Here is a 16,512-nt window from a genome sequence, read left to right as displayed (position 1 = left end):
GTGCATTGCACGGGGAAGCGGCCTGCCCAAGGTCATACAGGGCCTCAGTGGGACCGCCTAGCGGGGGTGTCTACTGCTGGCCGCTGGTCTTCTGCAGGCCGGTCTGCAGCCAGCAGGTCAACAGGCTATGAAATTCCGGTTTCCCCGATTCCCCACAACTTCAAGGCTGTTTAAGTGCTTGGCGGACACACGACGGCCAGGACTGAGAATCGCAGGGCTGTGGGTTCGAATCCCAGCCTTCCCTCCCCCCCCCACCGCTTGCCTTGGGCCTTTGTGGAAATTCGTGGGCCTCGGTTTACCCACCTGCGATCAGAGAGAGCTAAGTGTTTCTATTTCTGGACCAGAGAGGTCAGCACAGTGGAGGGGCACGAGGACAGGCGGGTGGCCCAGCGGCAGGGGCCGGCGGGGGAGACCCGCGGGCAGCAAGCAAGCCCCGGCCGCGAACACCTTCCCCCAAAGGGGCGTGGCCAAGGCTGCAAGCGCCCGCCCCCACCCTGGGGCTGCCGCCTCTGATTGGGCTTCTAACTAGGCCAGGTAAGCCCGCGACTGTAATAGGTCGGATGGCCCGCCCGTCGGCGCGCGGCCCCGCCCTCTTGGGGGAGGGGCTTAAAGGGCCGGCTCGGTCGGCGGCCGCGGGATGCCCCTGCGCTGACCGCCGGGGCCCCGCGCTCGCCCGCGTAGACGCGCCCGGCCCGACCCCGCGCCACCATGTAAACGGCGCGGCGAGTGGACGCTGGCCTCTCCGCCCGGGACCCCTCCGCCCCGCCCCGGGCCCCGGGGCCCTCGATGAGGTGAGCGAACCCCCGGGAGGGGGCACGGAGGCCCCCCCCAGGGCCCGCAAAGCCCGCCCCTTTGGGCTCCTAGGGAGCCGCGGGGCCCCGTGCGCTCGGTCTCGCCGCAGAGGCGACGGGCACCCGCGGGAGGCGGGCTCCAGGGAGGGGGCTGGCGCGGTGCACCTGCGCCGCCCGCCGCCGCCATCGGGCTCCTCCGGGAGGGGGGTGCTGCCCACCTTCCCCCGCGGTAGCTCTGAGGCCACTGCGGGCCCGGACTTGGGGTGTACGTTACCCCCCTCCCACGGCGCCCACGCTGCAGGGGGAAGGGGCCGGTCCCACCACCAGGCCCCAGACAATGGGGGTGCGAGGCGCGGCTGTCCCCCTGGAGTTATGTAACCGCCTGTGGTTGCCATGGACACGGGGGGGCTGGCCCGGGGAGCAGCGGGGTGCAGGCCTGGAAGCCCCCGGCCGGCCGGGGCCTCCATCTCCACCCGCATCTCCAGGGTGGTGGGAGCGGGGGCGTGTGTAGCAGATCCCAGACCCCAGGGTACCACGCAGGCTGCAGAGAGACAGGCTTCCTCCCACAGTGCCCGAGCCTGGCTCGCTCCTCCGGGCAAAGGCCCAAGCTCACTTAGGTCTGGGAGAGCCCGGGGCAAGGCCTCAGCTCGCCAGGGCCAGGCTCGGAGCCAGCGCCCGGGACAGGGCCTCGCTGGGGGATTTGCTGCCTTTGTAAGCCCATTAGGACGCTCTCGGGATGTGTGTGAGTTAATGAAAGAAGATGTGTATAGATGAATGAATGAACTGGAGCTAGTGGGGAGGGTGGGGTGTCCCCTCCTCCAGGAAGTCCTCCTGCTCGCTCCGCCGAACATGCCGGAGCCAGGTCCCTACACGGGGCACAACACCAAGGTACCCAGGCTCAGTACTCACACAGGGCCGAGGGGCAGCTCCCGGGGGTCGGTGCGGGGGGGGCGGGCCCTGTGGTCTCTGTCCGCTGAGCCTGCCGTCCCCCCCCCGCCCCCACACTCCCAGGACACGCCATGCTGACCGGGGTGACGGAGGGCATTTTCTGCTGCCTCCTGGGCACGCCCCCCAACGCCGTGGGGCCCCTGGACAGCGTGGAGTCCAGCGACGGCTACACCTTCGTAGAAGTCAAGCCAGGCCGCGTGCTCCGCGTGAAACATGCGGGGCCCACGCCGGCGCCCTCGCCGCCCCCGCCGCCCGACACCGCGCAGGGGGACCGCTCCGGCCTGGTGCACTGCCAGCGCCGGATCACCGTGTACCGCAACGGGCGCCTGCTGGTGGAGAACCTGGCCCGCGCCCCCCGCGCCGACCTCCTGCACGGGCAGAACGGCTCCGGGGAGCCGCCGGCCGCCGTGGAGGTGGAGCTGGCTGACCCGGCCAGCAGCGACGGCCGCTCGAACCCGGGCAGCGCGGGCAGCGGCGGCCGGCGGCGGCGAGCCCGGCGCCCCAAGCGAACCATTCACATCGACTGCGAGAAACGCATCACCAGCTGCAAGGGCGCCCAGGGCGACGTGGTGCTCTTCTTCATCCACGGGGTGGGCGGCTCCCTGGCCATCTGGAAGGAGCAGTTGGACTTCTTCGTCCGCCTAGGCTACGAGGTGGTGGCCCCCGACCTGGCGGGCCACGGGGCCAGCTCGGCGCCCCAGGTGGCCGCCGCCTACACCTTCTACGCGCTGGCTGAAGACATGCGCGCCATCTTCAAGCGCTACGCCAAGAAACGCAACATTCTCATCGGCCACTCCTACGGGTAAGGAGCCCAGCGGGGCGGGGGGGGGGGGGGGGGGGAGAGGGAGGGAGGGAGAGGGAGGGAGGGAGAGGGAGAGGGAGAGAGGGAGAGGGAGGGAGGGAGGGAGGGAGAGAGAGAGAGAGGAGAGAGAGAGAGGGAGAGGGAGGGAGAGAGGAGAGAGAGAGAGAGAGAGAGAGAGAGGAGAGAGAGAGAGAGGTCTTCCACCCGCTGGTACTCTCCCCAATTGGCTGCAATGGCCGGAGCTGCGCCGATCCAAAGCCAGGAGCTCCATCCGGGTCTCCCACGCAGGTGCAGGGGCCCCAGCACTTGGGCCATCCTCTGCTGCTCTCCCAGGTGCATTAGCGGGGAGCTGGATTGGAAGTCGCGGGGGGGGGGAGCTCGGCCACTGTCCAAGGAAGAGGGGCTCCCAGCCTCAGCGGCGACAGCCCACGCAATGAGACAAGAAAAAGAAATGTTTTATAAAAATTCTGCCCCCCTCCCCCCCCCAAAAAAAATCCAAGCACAGAGTTAAAACAGTTCGTTTGCATTGACACTCAAAAGCCTGGATTGCAAAACAAAACAAAACAAAAACAATTTTTTTTGCACCAAAAATTGTTAATTGCACGATGCACGAGGTGTTCAAAGGAGCCCCTGGGAGGGCGTCCCCCAGGCTGAGGCTGGGCGGAACGCGGCCCCTTCTGGGACGCCCACGCCATTGCTATGAGGTCGGCCCGGCAGCAGCTTCCCCAGGCGGAGGCTCGGAGCTCAGAGAGGTCAAGCGAGCAGCCCTCGGGCACACAGCGCGGCACAGACTTGGTCCTGCCTGGGTCCTCTTCCCAGCTCAGATCTGCAAGACCATTTTTCCTTTTTAAAAGATTTATTCATTTATTTGAAAGGCAGAGTTTCAGAGAGGCAGAGAGAGAGAGAGAGAGAGAAAGAGAGAGAGGTCTTTCACCTGCTGGTTCACTCCCCAGTTGGCTGCAACAGCCAGAGCTGCGCCGATCCACAGCCAGGAGCTTCTTCCTGGTTTCCTACGCAGGTGCACGGACCCAAGCACTTGGGCCATCTTCCACTGCTTTCCCAGGCCATAGCAGAGAGCTGGATAGGAAGTGGAGCAGCCGGGACTCGAACTGGCACCCTCATGGGATGCAGGCAGCGGCTTAACCCCCTAAGCGACAGTGTCAGCCGGCCCCGCGGCCCGAGTTCCACCACTGCTGCTTTGGGGAGGGGGCAGGAGGAGTGGGACGTGGGGGGCTCGCTCCAGGTGGGCACCGGACGCAGTAGTAGGAGATCCTTGGAGGCACCCAGGAAGCAGTCCCCGCCTCCAGGCAGCCACAGGCGGTTTCGGCTGGCTTCCGCAGCGCCTTCCACCCTGGGGACCCCATGGTGCCGCCGCGGGTGCAGCCTGGCTCCACTGTCCGGGAGCGGGGGCGGGGGGGGGCTTCTGCCGCTGCGTGCCCGGCGGCTCCAAGTCCCGGTTGGCGCTCCAGGCTCCTGGCTTCGGCCTGGCCCAGCCCTGGCTGCTGTGTGCATTTGGGGAGGGACCCAGCCGACGGGAGGCCCTTCTCTCTCTCTCATTTAATTGAGTATTAATAGAAATAGAAATAAAATGATGCTTAGGTTGGCTTAGGATGCCACCCTCAGCTCCCAGCCTCACGGCTCCCGTAAGCCACCCTCAGCTCCCAGCCTCACGGCTCCCGTAAGCCACCCTCAGCTCCCAGCCTCACGGCTCCTGCAAGCCACCCGCAGCTCCCAGCCTCACGGCTCCTGCAAGCCACCCTCAGCTCCCAGCCTCAGGGCCTAATCCGATCGCGCTGGGGCGGCGGGGGTGGGGGGAGCAGGGCGCCCAGGCCGTTGCTGACCGCGGCCGCCCGGCAGCGTCTCCTTCTGCACGTTCCTGGCGCACGAGTACCCGGACCTGGTGCACAAGGTGGTCATGATCAACGGCGGCGGCCCCACGGCGCTGGAGCCCAGCATCTGCTCCATCTTCAACATGCCCACCTGCGTCCTGCGCTGCCTGTCGCCCTGCCTGGCCTGGAGCTTCCTCAAGTGAGCGTGGGCCAGGGGCGGGCCGGGAGCGTCCTCGTTGATTGGTGGGAGCTGTGGGGGCGGGGTCTGGTGGCGGGGCTGACGTCTGGCCTGGGGCTTCCTCAAGTGAGCGTGGGCCGGGGCGGGATGGGAGCTTCCTCAGTGATTGGTGGGAGCCCTGGGGGCAGGCCGGGAGCGTCCTCAGTGATTGGTGGGAGCCCTGGGGGCAGGCAGGGAGCGTCCTCAGTGATTGGTGGGAGCCGTGGGGGCGGGGTCTGGTGGCGGGGCTGACGTCTGGCCTGGGGCTTCCTCTAGTGAGTGGCGGGCCCCTTGGGGTGGGCCAGGAAGTCCTCAGTGATTGGTGGGAGCCCTGGAGGCAGGGTCGGGAGCCTCCTCAGTCATTGGTGGGAGCCCTGGGGGCGGGGCTGATGCCTGGCCTGGAGCTTCCGAAGTGAGCGTGGGGCGGGAGTCAGGCTGGGAGCGTCCTCAGTGATTGGTGGGAGCCCTGGGGACAAGGCCGGGAGCGTCCTCAGTGATTGGTGGGAGCCCTGGGGGCGGGGCCTGGGGCGGGGCTGACCTCTGACCTGGGGCTTCCTCTAGTGAGTGGCGGGCCCCTTAGGGTGGGCCAGGAAGTCCTCAGTGAGCAGTGGGAGCCCTGAGGGCGGAGCCGGGAGCCTCCTCAGTGATTGGTGGGCACCCTAGGGGTGGGGCCTGGGCTTCCTCCGTGAGCATGGACTCCCTCGGTGGCCGACTGGGGGCGGGGCAGAGGGCGTCCTCAGTGATTGGTGGGAGCCCTGCGGGCAGGGCTGGGAGCGTCCTCAGTGATTGGTGGAGCTCTGGGGGTGGGCTAGGGCGGGGTCTTGAGGGGTGGGGCCTGGGCTTCCTATGGTGAGTGACAGGCGCCCTAGGGGCGGGGCCGGAAAGTCCTCAGTGAGCAGTGGGAGCCCTGGGGGCGGGGCCGGAAAGTCCTCAGTGAGCAGTGGGAGCCCTGGGGGCGGAGCTGGGAGTGTCCTCAGTGATTGGTGGGCACCCTGGGAGGGGCGGGGCTGGCCGCCGGGGCGGGCGGGGCTCCAGAAGCGCCCTCTCCCCAGGGCCGGCTTCGCCCGCCAAGGCGCCAAGGAGAAGCAGCTGCTGAAGGAGGGCAACGCCTTCCACGTGTCTTCCTTCGTGCTGCGCGCCATGATGAGCGGCCAGTACTGGCCCGAGGGCGACGAGGTCTACCACGCCGAGCTCACCGTGCCCGTGCTGCTCGTCCACGGCATGCATGACAAGTTCGTGCCGGTGGAGGAGGACCAGCGCATGGCCGAGGTAGGCGGGGCGCGACGGGCGCGGTGGGGCGTGGCCTGCGCATAGCAGGGGGGAGGGTGTGGCCTACCTGGTGGGCGTGGCTACAATGGACGTGGCCTGCGCCTAGTGGTCCCCAGGGTGTGGCCTACCTGGTAGGCGTGGATTCTGCAAGCAGTTCAGCTTGGGCGTGGCCTATCTGGGTGGGCCTGGCCTGCTAGGCTGGGCGTGGCCTCTAGGTGCCGCTCTCCGGAGCATCAGGTCGGTCTAGAGTCACAGGCGGCCCCCAGCGCTGTCCTGGGCAGGAGTTACCTCTCCCTCCTGGGCAGGTTCACAGCTGGGACCTGGCAGTTGGCTCTGTGATTCCGGGGGATCTTGAGAGGCCCCATACACGGTCTTGGGGGCCTGGGCAGGGGCGACTCCGCCCCCAGACGCAGCAGCGTCTGCGGGCGGGGGGGGGGGGGCGATGGTCACCCCCACCCCGGGGGTGGAGGCCAGGGGCGCTGCTGTTACAACCTTATCATTAGGTCAGAGTTCCGGGCCAGAGTCTCTGGGAGGCGGCGAGGGGGAGGGGAGACGGGGGAGACGGTACTTTCCCAAGATGGAGCCCCAGGTGCCCCAAATGCAGCCCGGACTGTCCAGGTGCTGCCACTGCCGAGCCCCCAGCGCCAAGGGCCGCGTAGGCCCAGAGGCCAGCCGTGCCGAGGCTGAGACGTCTTTCCTCCGCGCATACTGTAGGCGCTCTATAAATGCAGAACGGATGTTAACCGGGGTGGGCTCCCAGCGTCCCCGGGGGGGCTGAGGGCGGCTGGCGGGAGGGGCCTGGACCGCCGTCCGAGCTCGTGCCCACCCCCGCGCGCCCGCAGATCCTGCTCTTGGCCTTCCTGAAGTTCATTGACGAGGGTAGCCACATGGTGATGCTGGAATGCCCAGACACGGTCAACACGCTGCTGCACGAGTTTCTGCTCTGGGAGCCCGAGCCCTCGCCCAGGGCGCTGCCCGAGCCCCTGCCCCCGCCGCCGGACGACGAGAAGAAGTAGCCGCCGGGGCCGGCGGGGCTCAGCCTAGGAACAGAACGGCCCGAGAGAGCCGGGCCGCGCGGCCGGCGTGCGGTCAGCAGTGCGGGGGGCGTGGTCAGGCCAGGGAGACGCCCCCAGGCCGGCGGGGCGGGGCGTCCGAGCCAGCAGGTGCACCCTCCGCGCTCTCTGCTTGTGCGCGCGCACAGAGGATGGCGACCTTGTACAGGAGACCCCTTCCCCACACACGCCAAGGCCGCGGCAGGCCCTCACACACGGCTCTGTCCACCGTGTCGGCCATGCTTGACCCCGGGACCCTCGCGGGGGGGCCCATTGCCTGAGAACCTCTCCAACCCCCATTCCTCGGCGCTGGGGGGGGGGGGGGCGGGATGGGGGAGGGGCTAGCGCCACCAAACCTGCACATCTCAACTTGTAACTCAATAAAAAGAAGCGACAATTGGAGTCTCCGCACATGCGCTGGGGGAGGAGAGCGAGTCTCCCACCTGCAGCTTGGGCTGGTGCGCCCCCTAGCGGTTGACCTTGAGAAGACGGGGTGGGGCGGCTGGCCCTCTGTGTTCCCCCCTCAATCCCCAGTGTATCCTGTAACTTTTTTTTAAAAAAAGTATTTATTTGAAAGGCAAAATGAAAGAGAGAGAGGTCTTCCATCCGCTGGTTCACTCCCCGAATGGCCACAATGGCCGGGGCTGGGCCAGGCTGAAGCCGGGAGCCTGGAGCTCCATCCGGGTCTCCTAGGGGAATGGCCAAGACCCAGCTCCTGCATCCCAGAAATCATTAGTGTCCTCTGGGCGGGAAGCAGAGGAGCTGGGACTGAACCAGGCCCTCGGCTATGGGATGCCGGTGTCCCAAGTCCCCCCCGGCCCTGGGGACACCTTTGATTGCCACGACTGAGGGAGGAGACTGCTGCTGGCATCTGGGGCGGGGGTGGCGGCCAGAGACACGGAGCCTACAACGACACCCAGGACAGAGCCAGTCCCGGGTCGTGAGCGCTGAGGCTGGGAGACCCCGGCTTAGATAAATGCCATCGCTCTGAGTCTTCTGGGGGCATCTTGACTCTTTCCCTGTTTGTGCATCCGGAGGGACCCCGGCATGTTGCTGTCATCATTTTCATTTTATCAAATTTGCTGTCTGCGAGGCCACCCTAACACAGCAGGAAACCCAGCTCAGTGGCACAACCACCAGCCATTCAGCCCTGTGGTCGCCAGGGGGCGCCGCGGCGCAGGCTTCCGACGTGGGTAGAACCCAAGTGACAGCCCGCCCCCTGCGCGACCTGGCTCGCTAGGCCGTGGTGATAGGCAGGTCCCGTAGCCAATAAGATCACAGCTCTCTCCAGGGTTTTTTTTTTTTTTTCTTTTTTGGCACACATAATTTGAAAACGATAATGGGTGGTGAGGGTTGCTAATTCCGCCTCCAGTGGAAGCAGGTTCAGAGGGGCAGGGCTGGCCTCTCCCCCCACCCCACCCTGATATGCACCTGGGGTCCACTCCCTGGTTCTGAGCCACTCAGCTTTAACAGAGTGGCCGCAGTGACCCCTCGAGGTAGGCATTCCCGCTGTCCCTGAGAAAGCTTACTGGCCTGAACTGGGCAGATCTGGAAGTTTCCCCCGGGCCCAGCCCCCTGTGTCACAGATCAAAGTGGGCTCCAGCCACACACACACAGAGCCCACGTCCAAAAAGCACCCGGTGTCGGCCCCGCACGGGGGAGCTCACTGCCTCTCCAGCGGTCCCGGCGGCCCCTGTGAGTGCAGCCCGAGCCGGGATCGGCCCCGGTGTGCACACGCACACTCACACTCGCACTCGCACACCCCCCCCTCCGAAGCCGCAGCTGGGGTCTCCCCAGTGCTGCAGACACCCCGCTCCCTTTGTGTCACTCAGCCTCGGGCCTGGATGTCCTGGGGCCTCAGCTCTCGCTGGCCCTCAGCCAGGAAGACGAGCAGGGCGCGGTGCAGCAGGTGCACCCCCAAGCGCCGGCGCCGGGCTGCCGGCCAGCCGGCCACCACGCCATAGCAGTGCCCTTGTTTCTGGTTGGTCAGCGTCTGGATCCCTGGAGAGATTGGGGGCGAGGTTAGGGTAAACCCATGGAGCACGATCTATGCATATTTGCTTATACAGTTGGTGCTCAATAATTGCTCGGCGAACAAAAGAACAATTCTGAGAGGGAAGGGGTGATGGGATTGGTGGATCAAATGCCCATCATCTGACCCCCCCCACACACGACACCCACCTAGGGCATCCACAAGACACGCCTCCCGGGTATACGCCTCCACGGCGACCACGTGCTGGAAGCAGTGCAGGGAGACCACGCCTCGGCCACTGGCCCAGATGTCCAAGATGTGGCGCACCTTGGGGCAGGCCTGGGGGTCGGGCCGGGCAGGGGTCAGGGCCAGCCCTGCCCCGCTCCCCCTCCCCCTGTACTTGCTCTGCGCCCGCCGCCCCTGCCCCTCGCACCTGCCTTCCTGGCCGCCCACGGTGGCCGAGGGCCTCCCAGAGGTGGGCATTGGGCCGGGCTCGGGTCCCCTTGCCCACGTAGAAGACGGCCCGGACAAAGACCTGGAGGCGCTGGGCTGGGGTCAGCGAGGCCGCTCGGGCTGGCAGGTCCTGAGTCTCCCTGGAGGGGGACAGAGAAGTGACTCCCCCAAAAAAGACAGCCCCCCTTAAAGCTGTGCAGGACAAGCTGGGCCCCAAGGAGAAACCAACGGCTGATTTTGGGCAAAGAAGCGGATGACCAGAGAGGGCGCTGAGGACACACAGCAGGCGGATGCCAACCTCGGCATCCGGCCCTCTCCCGCGGGGACTACCTGGGGTCCAGCAGCAGGTACGTGAAGCTGGACTTGAGGACCCCCTCCCGCCACCTGCTGGCGGGGTCGGGCCGCTCAAACTGCCGGATGAGGGCGTCTTCGTCCGCCCGGGCGTCGGGGATGCGCCCTGTGCGCAGGGCCTCGGCCAGTTCCGGGCTGCGCCCTGGAAAGGCGGGGCCTGGGAGGGCAGGGGAAACTGAGTCAGGGGGAGGCGGGTGCAGGTGGGCAGAGCTAAAAGAGGACCAGGGGCTGGCGGGGGTTTCTGGAAGCTTCTGGACGCACGGCAGGGACTAACCCGGAACAGCGTGCGCCTCCCGCGGCCGAGGTAGGCCAGGCGCGGTGGGGCGGGGACGCTCGGGGGTCCGCAGCAGCTCCGGGTCGGGGGCGGCGGGCACGGGGTCCGCGCCACCCGTGGTGCTCGCCTCGTCCTCGGTCAGCCAGAGGGCGGCCGTGGCGCTGTCCATGGACGCCTGATCGCCTGGTGGGCGGGGGCGCTCCGGGGCTCCGGGCGGCAGGGGCGAGCAGGTGAGAGAGGAGAGAGCCAAGGCCCGCATAGGGGCGCACAGTCCCGCGTCCCGGTCTGCAAAGACGTCCTGGGGTGGCCCTGGGGGACTCGGGGCGGGGGGGCAGCGGCCCCGCCCAGGGGGAGGGGTCTGGGGCGGCCTCCACCGCGGTGACGAAGGAGGCATCGGAACAGGAGTCCCCGCTCCCCGGGGGGGATCCTGAGCGCCCCTCGGGGTCTGACACCTGGAGGGCCCTGCGCAGGCCGGGGGAGCCCGGGCCCGTGTTCCCCCCGCTGGCAGCACCGCCCGGCGGCGTCTGGAGGGCGCGAAGTCCCGAGGCACCTGCGGGAGGAGGGTCGGGGTCAGAGGCACAGCCGGGTGTGGACGCAATAGGAACCAGAGGAGAAACGGAGGCAGAGCCTCCGCTCCGGGTGACGCCTACTCACTGGCCGGCTCCGCCCGGGGCTCCCGGGGCTCGGCCTCGCCGCGGGGGCGGGGCTGGGGGCGGAGCTCCCGCAGCAGGCGCGCGCAGTCCGAGTGTCCCTGCTGCACGGCCAGGTCCAGCGGCCGGAGCCCGTCCTGCGGCGGGGCGGACAGCAGGGGGCGCTGTGGACACGTTTCCCCCGCAAACACACACACACCTCTGCCCGCTCCCCCTGCCTCCCCCGCCCGGGCTCCCCCTGTGGCAGGGTCCCCCAACCTGGTCGCGCAGCTCGGGGTCGGCTCCTCGGCTCAGCAGCAGCTCCAGGCCGCGGCGACAGCCCCAGGCGGCGGCCACGTGCAGCGGCGTGAGCGCCTCGGCCGACCTGGGGAGGGGGCGGCAGCGCGGGATGGGGATGGGGGGGTCGAGGTGGGGGTGGGGCCACTGCAGACTCCGCCCCCCGCGGCAGGGACCCCATCTCCGATCCTGCTTCTCGGTCCTGGGGATCCGCGCTCGCGCCGGGGCCAGCGCCCTGGGCGGGAACACGCACCCTGGGCGGTCGGGACGGGACGCAAGGCGGCCCTACCCCACCCGTCACCCCCAAGACCACCCCGCTCCAGCCTCCGCCCTCGGGCAGCGGTGCGACCGGCCCTAGATCCCCAAGCCCCCGCCTCTGCAGAATCTGGGCCGGGCCCGGGCCCCGCCTCACCGGACATTGGGGTCCCCGCCTCGTCCCAGCAGGACCCCGAGGCAGCGCAGGCCGCGCGGGTGTCGGGCGCCGGCCGCCAGGTGCAGGGCGGCCGCGCCGTCGGAGAGAACCAAGTTGGGGTCGGCGCCACAGAGCAGCAACTCCTCCACGGCGCTGCGGGCGAGGCGGGGGTCAGGGAAGACTCCGCCCCCAGCCCCAGCCCCCCGGCCCCGCCGCCGCCCCGGGCCCGCCCTCACCGCGGCTCCTCCTCCCGCAGCGCGTCCCGCAGCCGCCGCGCCAGCCCGGCCGCCGCGCCCATGCCCGGGCCGAGCCCCAGCGCCGCCGATCGCGAGCTTCCCGCGTCGGCCTCGTGCGCAGGCGCCGCCCCGCCCCCGGGCCCCAGAGGCCGCGGGGTCCCCAGTGCCGGGGGCCGGCGCCGCATCGGCGTGCGGGGGACTGCGGGGCCCGCGCGGCCAGGGGCTGGGGCCGCCGACAAGGACGAGTCCGGGGAGGCTCCCGCCGGGCGCGGCTCCCAAAGGGGGAAGGCGGGCGCGCCCTGCGGCGGAGGGTGGAGCCCGACCCTGGCGCCCCCGATACGCGCCTCGCCGCTGTATTGCACCCGGTGTGGACGGACTGTTGCAGTCCGGGAGCCGGGCACACAGCCTGAGGCTGCGCGTCCAGGGAGAAGCGGGGGGCTGCTCCGGGCGGCGGGGGCCCCCGAGGACAGAAGCCACGTGGATTGAGGGATTCCCGCTTTTATTTTAAAGACCAGAAAAAATAACAACAAAGGCACACACGAGGAGTTCCATCCGGGATAGGCGGGGCGGGGCCGGTTTCGGGGTGCTCCTGGGAACCCCGGGGGCGCGTCAGACGGCCGCCTCCTCCTCCTCCAGCAGGCTGTAGGAGGCGTGGCTCTGGCAGGGCCGCTGCAGGGGGTGCGCCAGCAGCTTGGCCATGCAGTTGTGCAGCTCCAGGGCCGGCCCGGCCAGCGCCACCTCGTACTTGTAGCTGGTGCCCTTGGTGTCCAGGCTGCCCATGAAGGCGAACATGTCCTAGGGGCGGGGCGCGGCGTGTCAGGCCCGCAGGGCTTCCCGGAGGAGGAGACCGCCGGCAAGGCCCGGGCAACATAGCCGGGCTCCGCGCGGCTCTTGGGACTCCGGGGGGTGGGGGGACTCTCGATTTGGGTATTGACGGGTGAGTAGGAGCTCGCCTCAGCTCCCGGAGTTCCGCAGCGCAGAGGGAGGCAGGACTGGGAGGCCCCGCCCCGCCCACCTGCCAGCTGGGCTCCTCGGCCTTCTCGTCCGCGCCGTTGTGGATGTAGACGAGGTCGAAGAAGAAATACGGGCACTGGAACATCTTCTGCGGGGAAGCAGATGCCGCCGCGGCCTCAGGCGCCGAGACCCCGCGCGGGAAGACCCCCGCCCCCCCCCCGCCCCGGCCCGCCCCCCCCCACCTTCATGGGCTCCGACAGCGCGAACTGCGGCTGGCGCGGCGGCCGGCTGTACACCAGGATGGCGCGCACCACGTACGGCGGCGGGATGGTCTGCACGTTCTCCGTGACCGGCAGCTCCGTCTTCTGCTGGCTGCACGGGCGGGGGGCTGGGCCGGGGCTCCACTGCTGTCCCCCCACCGCGGGCCTCCCCCACTGCTGTCCCCCCTCCCCGGGGCCCTGAGTGTCCCGTGCCGCTCCAGGAGGCACCAGACCCCACCCCGGTCGGCCACCGCCCAGGAACGGCCTCCGGTCTGGGCCGTGAACAGGACAAGGCAGGGCACCTCACAGAGACTAGGGACGCGCCAGCCCCAGGCCCGCCCCCGGCTTTCACACAGGAGGGGAAGCCACTGCGCAGCTGCGGGGCGAGGCTGGGGCGGGGCTCCCGCGGGCACTCACATGAGGCTGAAGAGCGCGTCCAGGTCTGCAGGTGCCGCTAAGGAGGAGGCCGAGGGCAGAGCGGGGCGCCCGGGGACCCCGAATTCCCGCAGCGGCCCAGCTCGCGGCACCACGCGCCCTGAGGCGCCCCTGGCCTTGGCCCCGCGCCCTACCCTGACCCACGGGGCTCTGGGCCGGGTGGCGTCACTCGGCCACGGACTGAGCGCCGACTGTGTGCCTGGCTCTGCGCTCAGTGTGCGCCCAGCAGGTGCATTTTGGCCCCCCCCCCCGCCCTGCCCGCGCGCCCACACCCCCAGCCCCGGCCGTGGGGGAGGATACTGAAGGTGGAGCAGGGCGCCGCCTCCAGGTCGTACAGGCAGCTGCACAGCTCGCGGGGGTCGGAGGTCAGGCCGGACAGCTGCGGGGGAGCGGGGCTCAGACACCCTGCCCCGGCCCCACCCAACCTCTCCCACCCAGGCCCCTGGCCCTGACCCTCACCCAGTGCCTCCTGTCCCGGCCCCGCCCCACGCCTGGCCACGTCCAACTCTCCCACCCAGGCCCTGCACCCAGGCACCCAGGGGCGGCCCCCACCCAGCCTCTCCCACCCAGGCCCCGCCCCAGCCCCTCACCCAGAGCCTCCTGCCCCGGCCCCGCCCCCAGCCCCACCCCCCACAGAGCCTCCTGCCCAGTTCCTCACCCAGGGACTCCCACCCAGCCCCGCCCCTGGCCCCGCCCCCACAGAGCCTCCCGCCCAGTTCCTCACCCAGGGACTCCCACCCGGCCCCGCCCCTCGCCCCGCCCCCACAGAGCCTCCTGCCCAGTTCCTAGTCCAGGGACTCCCACCCTGGCCCCGCCCCCAGGCACCAGGCCCCGCCCCCATGGAGTCTCCCACCCAGGGACTCCCACCCTGACCCAGGCACCAGGCCCCGCCCACACAGAGCCTCCCGCCCATTTCCTCACCCAGGGACTCCCACCCTGGCCCCGCCCCAGGCGCCCCGCCCCGCCCCTCACCCCGCCCCCAGGTGCCAGGCCCCGCCCCCAGAGCCTCCTGCCCAGTTCCTCACCCAGGGACTCCCACCCTGGCCCCGCCCCCTCATCCCGCCCCCAGGCACCAGGCCCCGCCCCCACAGAGCCTCCCACCCAGTTCCTCACCCAGGGACTCCCACCCCGGCCCCGCCCCTCGTCCCGCCCCCAGGCACCAGGCCCTGCCCCCACAGAGCCTCCTGCCCAGTTCCTCGCCCAGGGACTCCCACCCTGGCCCAGGCACCAGGCCCCGCCCCCACAGAGCCTCCTGCCCAGTTCCTCACCCAGGGACTCCCACCCGGCCCCGCCCCTCGCCCCGCCCCCACAGGGCCTCCCATCCCGGCCCCGCCCCCAAGCACCCGGCCCCCGCCCCTAGCCCCGCCCCCACAGAGCCTCCTGCCCAGTTCCTCGCCCAGGGACTCCCACCCTGGCCCCGCCCCCAGGCACCAGGCCCCGCCCACACAGAGCCTCCCGCCCAGTTCCTCACCCAGGGACTCCCACCCCGGCCCCGCCCCTCGTCCCGCCCCCAGGTGCCAGGCCCCGCCCCCACAGAGCCTCCTGCCCAGTTCCTCACCCAGGGACTCCCACCCCGGCCCCGCCCCAGGCACCAGGCCCCGCCCCCACAGAGCCTCCTGCCCAGTTCCTCGCCCAGGGACTCCCACCCGGCCCCGCCCCTCGCCCCGCCCCCAGGTGGCTGGCCCCGCCCTCTCATCAGGCCCCGCCCCGCACCCAGGCCGTGTCGTCATTGACCACGACGAGCGCGAACTCGTGCCTCTTGTCGATCTTGTGCTTGGTGCGCACAAACATCTCGATCATCTTCTGGGACACGTTCAGGGCGTTCGTCTTGGAGCTGGGGGCACGGGCGGGGGCTGAGCTCCCGGCTCCCACGCAGCCCAGGAGGCCGCCCCGGGGGAGGAGGCGGCGGGGCCTGCTGACCGCTGCGCCCCTCGGCCGGAGCGGTGTCTGTCTGGGGGTCTCTCAGCGACCACCGCCCGCCCCGCCCACACAGAGGCCCCGCCCCGGCCTCACCCGTTGAACGACTCCAAGTTCGGCAGCGCCATCTCCTCGGCCAGGTCCAGACAGATGATCTGGGGGCGGGGCGGGCAGTGAGGGGCCGGGGCGCCCACCCCCATCCCCGCCGAGCCCCGCACGGAACAAGGCCACCGCCATGGCACAAGGGCAGCGGCCTGGGACCCAGGTTGCTGACTGAATAAATGAACCCCAGGAGGTCGGATCGGGACGCCAGGAGCAGGTGAAGAGGGAGCGGGACCGGAAGTGGTGCAGCTGGGACTCGAACCCGCGCCCGAACAGCACGCCGACGCTGCAGGCTGGGGCTTTACCCGCTGCTCGGCCACAGTGCCAGCTCCCACGCTGCTTTCCAAATGCATAAACCTTTTCATGGCCCACCGAGACCCCGCGACGGGAAAAAGGCCTCCAGAGGGGCGAGGCTGCGCACACAGCCCGGCGGGTCCACGCCCCCACCCCAGCCCCGCGCAGCTCGCCCGGCCGCCAGGGGGCGCTGGCTGTCCACGCCCCCGCCCCAGGCCCGCGCAGCTCGCCCGGCCGCCAGGGGGCGCCCGCGGACTGGCCCCGCCCCAGCCCCGCGCAGCTCACCCCCGGCCACCAGGGGGCGCTGGCGGTCCACGCCGCCGCCCCAGCCCCGCGCAGCTCGCCCGGCCGCCAGGGGGCGCCCGCGGACCGGCCCCGCCCCGCACCCGCGCGGCCCGCCCCGCCCGGCACTTACCACCCTCTCAGGGCAGTTGACCCGCGGCGTGCGGATCTGCAGCTCCGGGGCCGGCGGCGGCACCTGCCACGGCTTCGGGCCGGCCCCGGCGGCGTGGGCGGCGCCGTCCTCGGCGCTGGCCGCCTCGCCCTCGCCCTCGCTGCGGCTGCCCACGCTCGCCTGCGCCCCGAGAGCCCGGTCCTCGGCGCCCTCGGGGTTGGAGCGCGTCCGGGGCCGGGGGTCGGCCGCCTGCCCCTCCTCCTCCTCCTCCTCTTCCTCCTCCTCCTCCTCCTCCTCCTCGGTGGGGCTGTGCGGCTCGGCCACCTCCATGGCTCTCGGAAAGCCGGGCGACGCCGGGTCCTCCCTGGAGGGGAGTCAAACACGCCGAGGCTGCAGGACCGCGCCGGGCAGCCGGTCTCCGGCTGCAGTGCCTGCGCACGCTCTCACCGTCCGACTTCTCCTCACCTTAGCCTAAACACCCGCTCCAAATCAGCCGCCGAGTCGCCAGGAAGCCGCCATCTTCCCAGACGGAAGTTGCCCTGCGCTGCCCCGATGCCTGCTGGGAAATGTAGTTCAGCGAGCCGCATGTTGTCCGCAGCGGAAGAGGACTCGGAAGCTGATAGG

At 70.2% G+C, this 16,512-nt stretch overlaps 3 protein-coding genes across 3 annotated transcripts; 1 reads left to right on the top strand and 2 right to left on the bottom strand.

The window, feature by feature from the left end:
• The first annotated feature begins 651 nt into the window (after positions 1 to 651).
• Positions 652 to 7,305, top strand: ABHD8 (abhydrolase domain containing 8). Its single transcript, XM_070058955.1, has 5 exons — positions 652 to 791; positions 1,803 to 2,541; positions 4,399 to 4,569; positions 5,640 to 5,856; positions 6,699 to 7,305. The coding sequence occupies exons 2-5, from the start codon at positions 1,811 to 1,813 to the stop codon at positions 6,870 to 6,872; spliced, it is 1,293 nt and encodes a 430-aa protein (XP_069915056.1). The 5' UTR covers positions 652 to 791; positions 1,803 to 1,810; the 3' UTR covers positions 6,873 to 7,305.
• An 891-nt stretch (positions 7,306 to 8,196) lies between these two features.
• ANKLE1 (ankyrin repeat and LEM domain containing 1) lies at positions 8,197 to 11,877 on the bottom strand. The gene is given in 10 exon segments (XM_070058965.1): positions 8,197 to 8,909; positions 9,090 to 9,219; positions 9,314 to 9,473; positions 9,664 to 9,841; positions 9,959 to 10,283; positions 10,285 to 10,508; positions 10,613 to 10,745; positions 10,867 to 10,972; positions 11,297 to 11,449; positions 11,533 to 11,877. Coding segments are annotated over 10 exon segments (1,767 nt in total). The 5' UTR covers positions 11,718 to 11,877; the 3' UTR covers positions 8,197 to 8,736.
• A 137-nt stretch (positions 11,878 to 12,014) lies between these two features.
• On the bottom strand, positions 12,015 to 16,507 carry BABAM1 (BRISC and BRCA1 A complex member 1). Its single transcript, XM_070058954.1, has 9 exons — positions 16,354 to 16,507; positions 15,910 to 16,252; positions 15,195 to 15,253; positions 14,895 to 15,015; positions 13,482 to 13,560; positions 13,164 to 13,188; positions 12,729 to 12,858; positions 12,548 to 12,634; positions 12,015 to 12,327 (listed from the first exon to the last, which is right to left on the bottom strand). The coding sequence occupies exons 1-9, from the start codon at positions 16,473 to 16,475 to the stop codon at positions 12,142 to 12,144; spliced, it is 1,152 nt and encodes a 383-aa protein (XP_069915055.1). The 5' UTR covers positions 16,476 to 16,507; the 3' UTR covers positions 12,015 to 12,141.
• Positions 16,508 to 16,512: the final 5 nt, after the last annotated feature.

The sequence above is a fragment of the Oryctolagus cuniculus genome, chromosome 16, assembly GCF_964237555.1.
Source record: "Oryctolagus cuniculus chromosome 16, mOryCun1.1, whole genome shotgun sequence".
In the NCBI taxonomy this organism is placed as follows: Eukaryota; Metazoa; Chordata; class Mammalia; order Lagomorpha; family Leporidae; genus Oryctolagus; species Oryctolagus cuniculus.
This window is presented reverse-complemented; position numbering and strand designations above follow the sequence as displayed.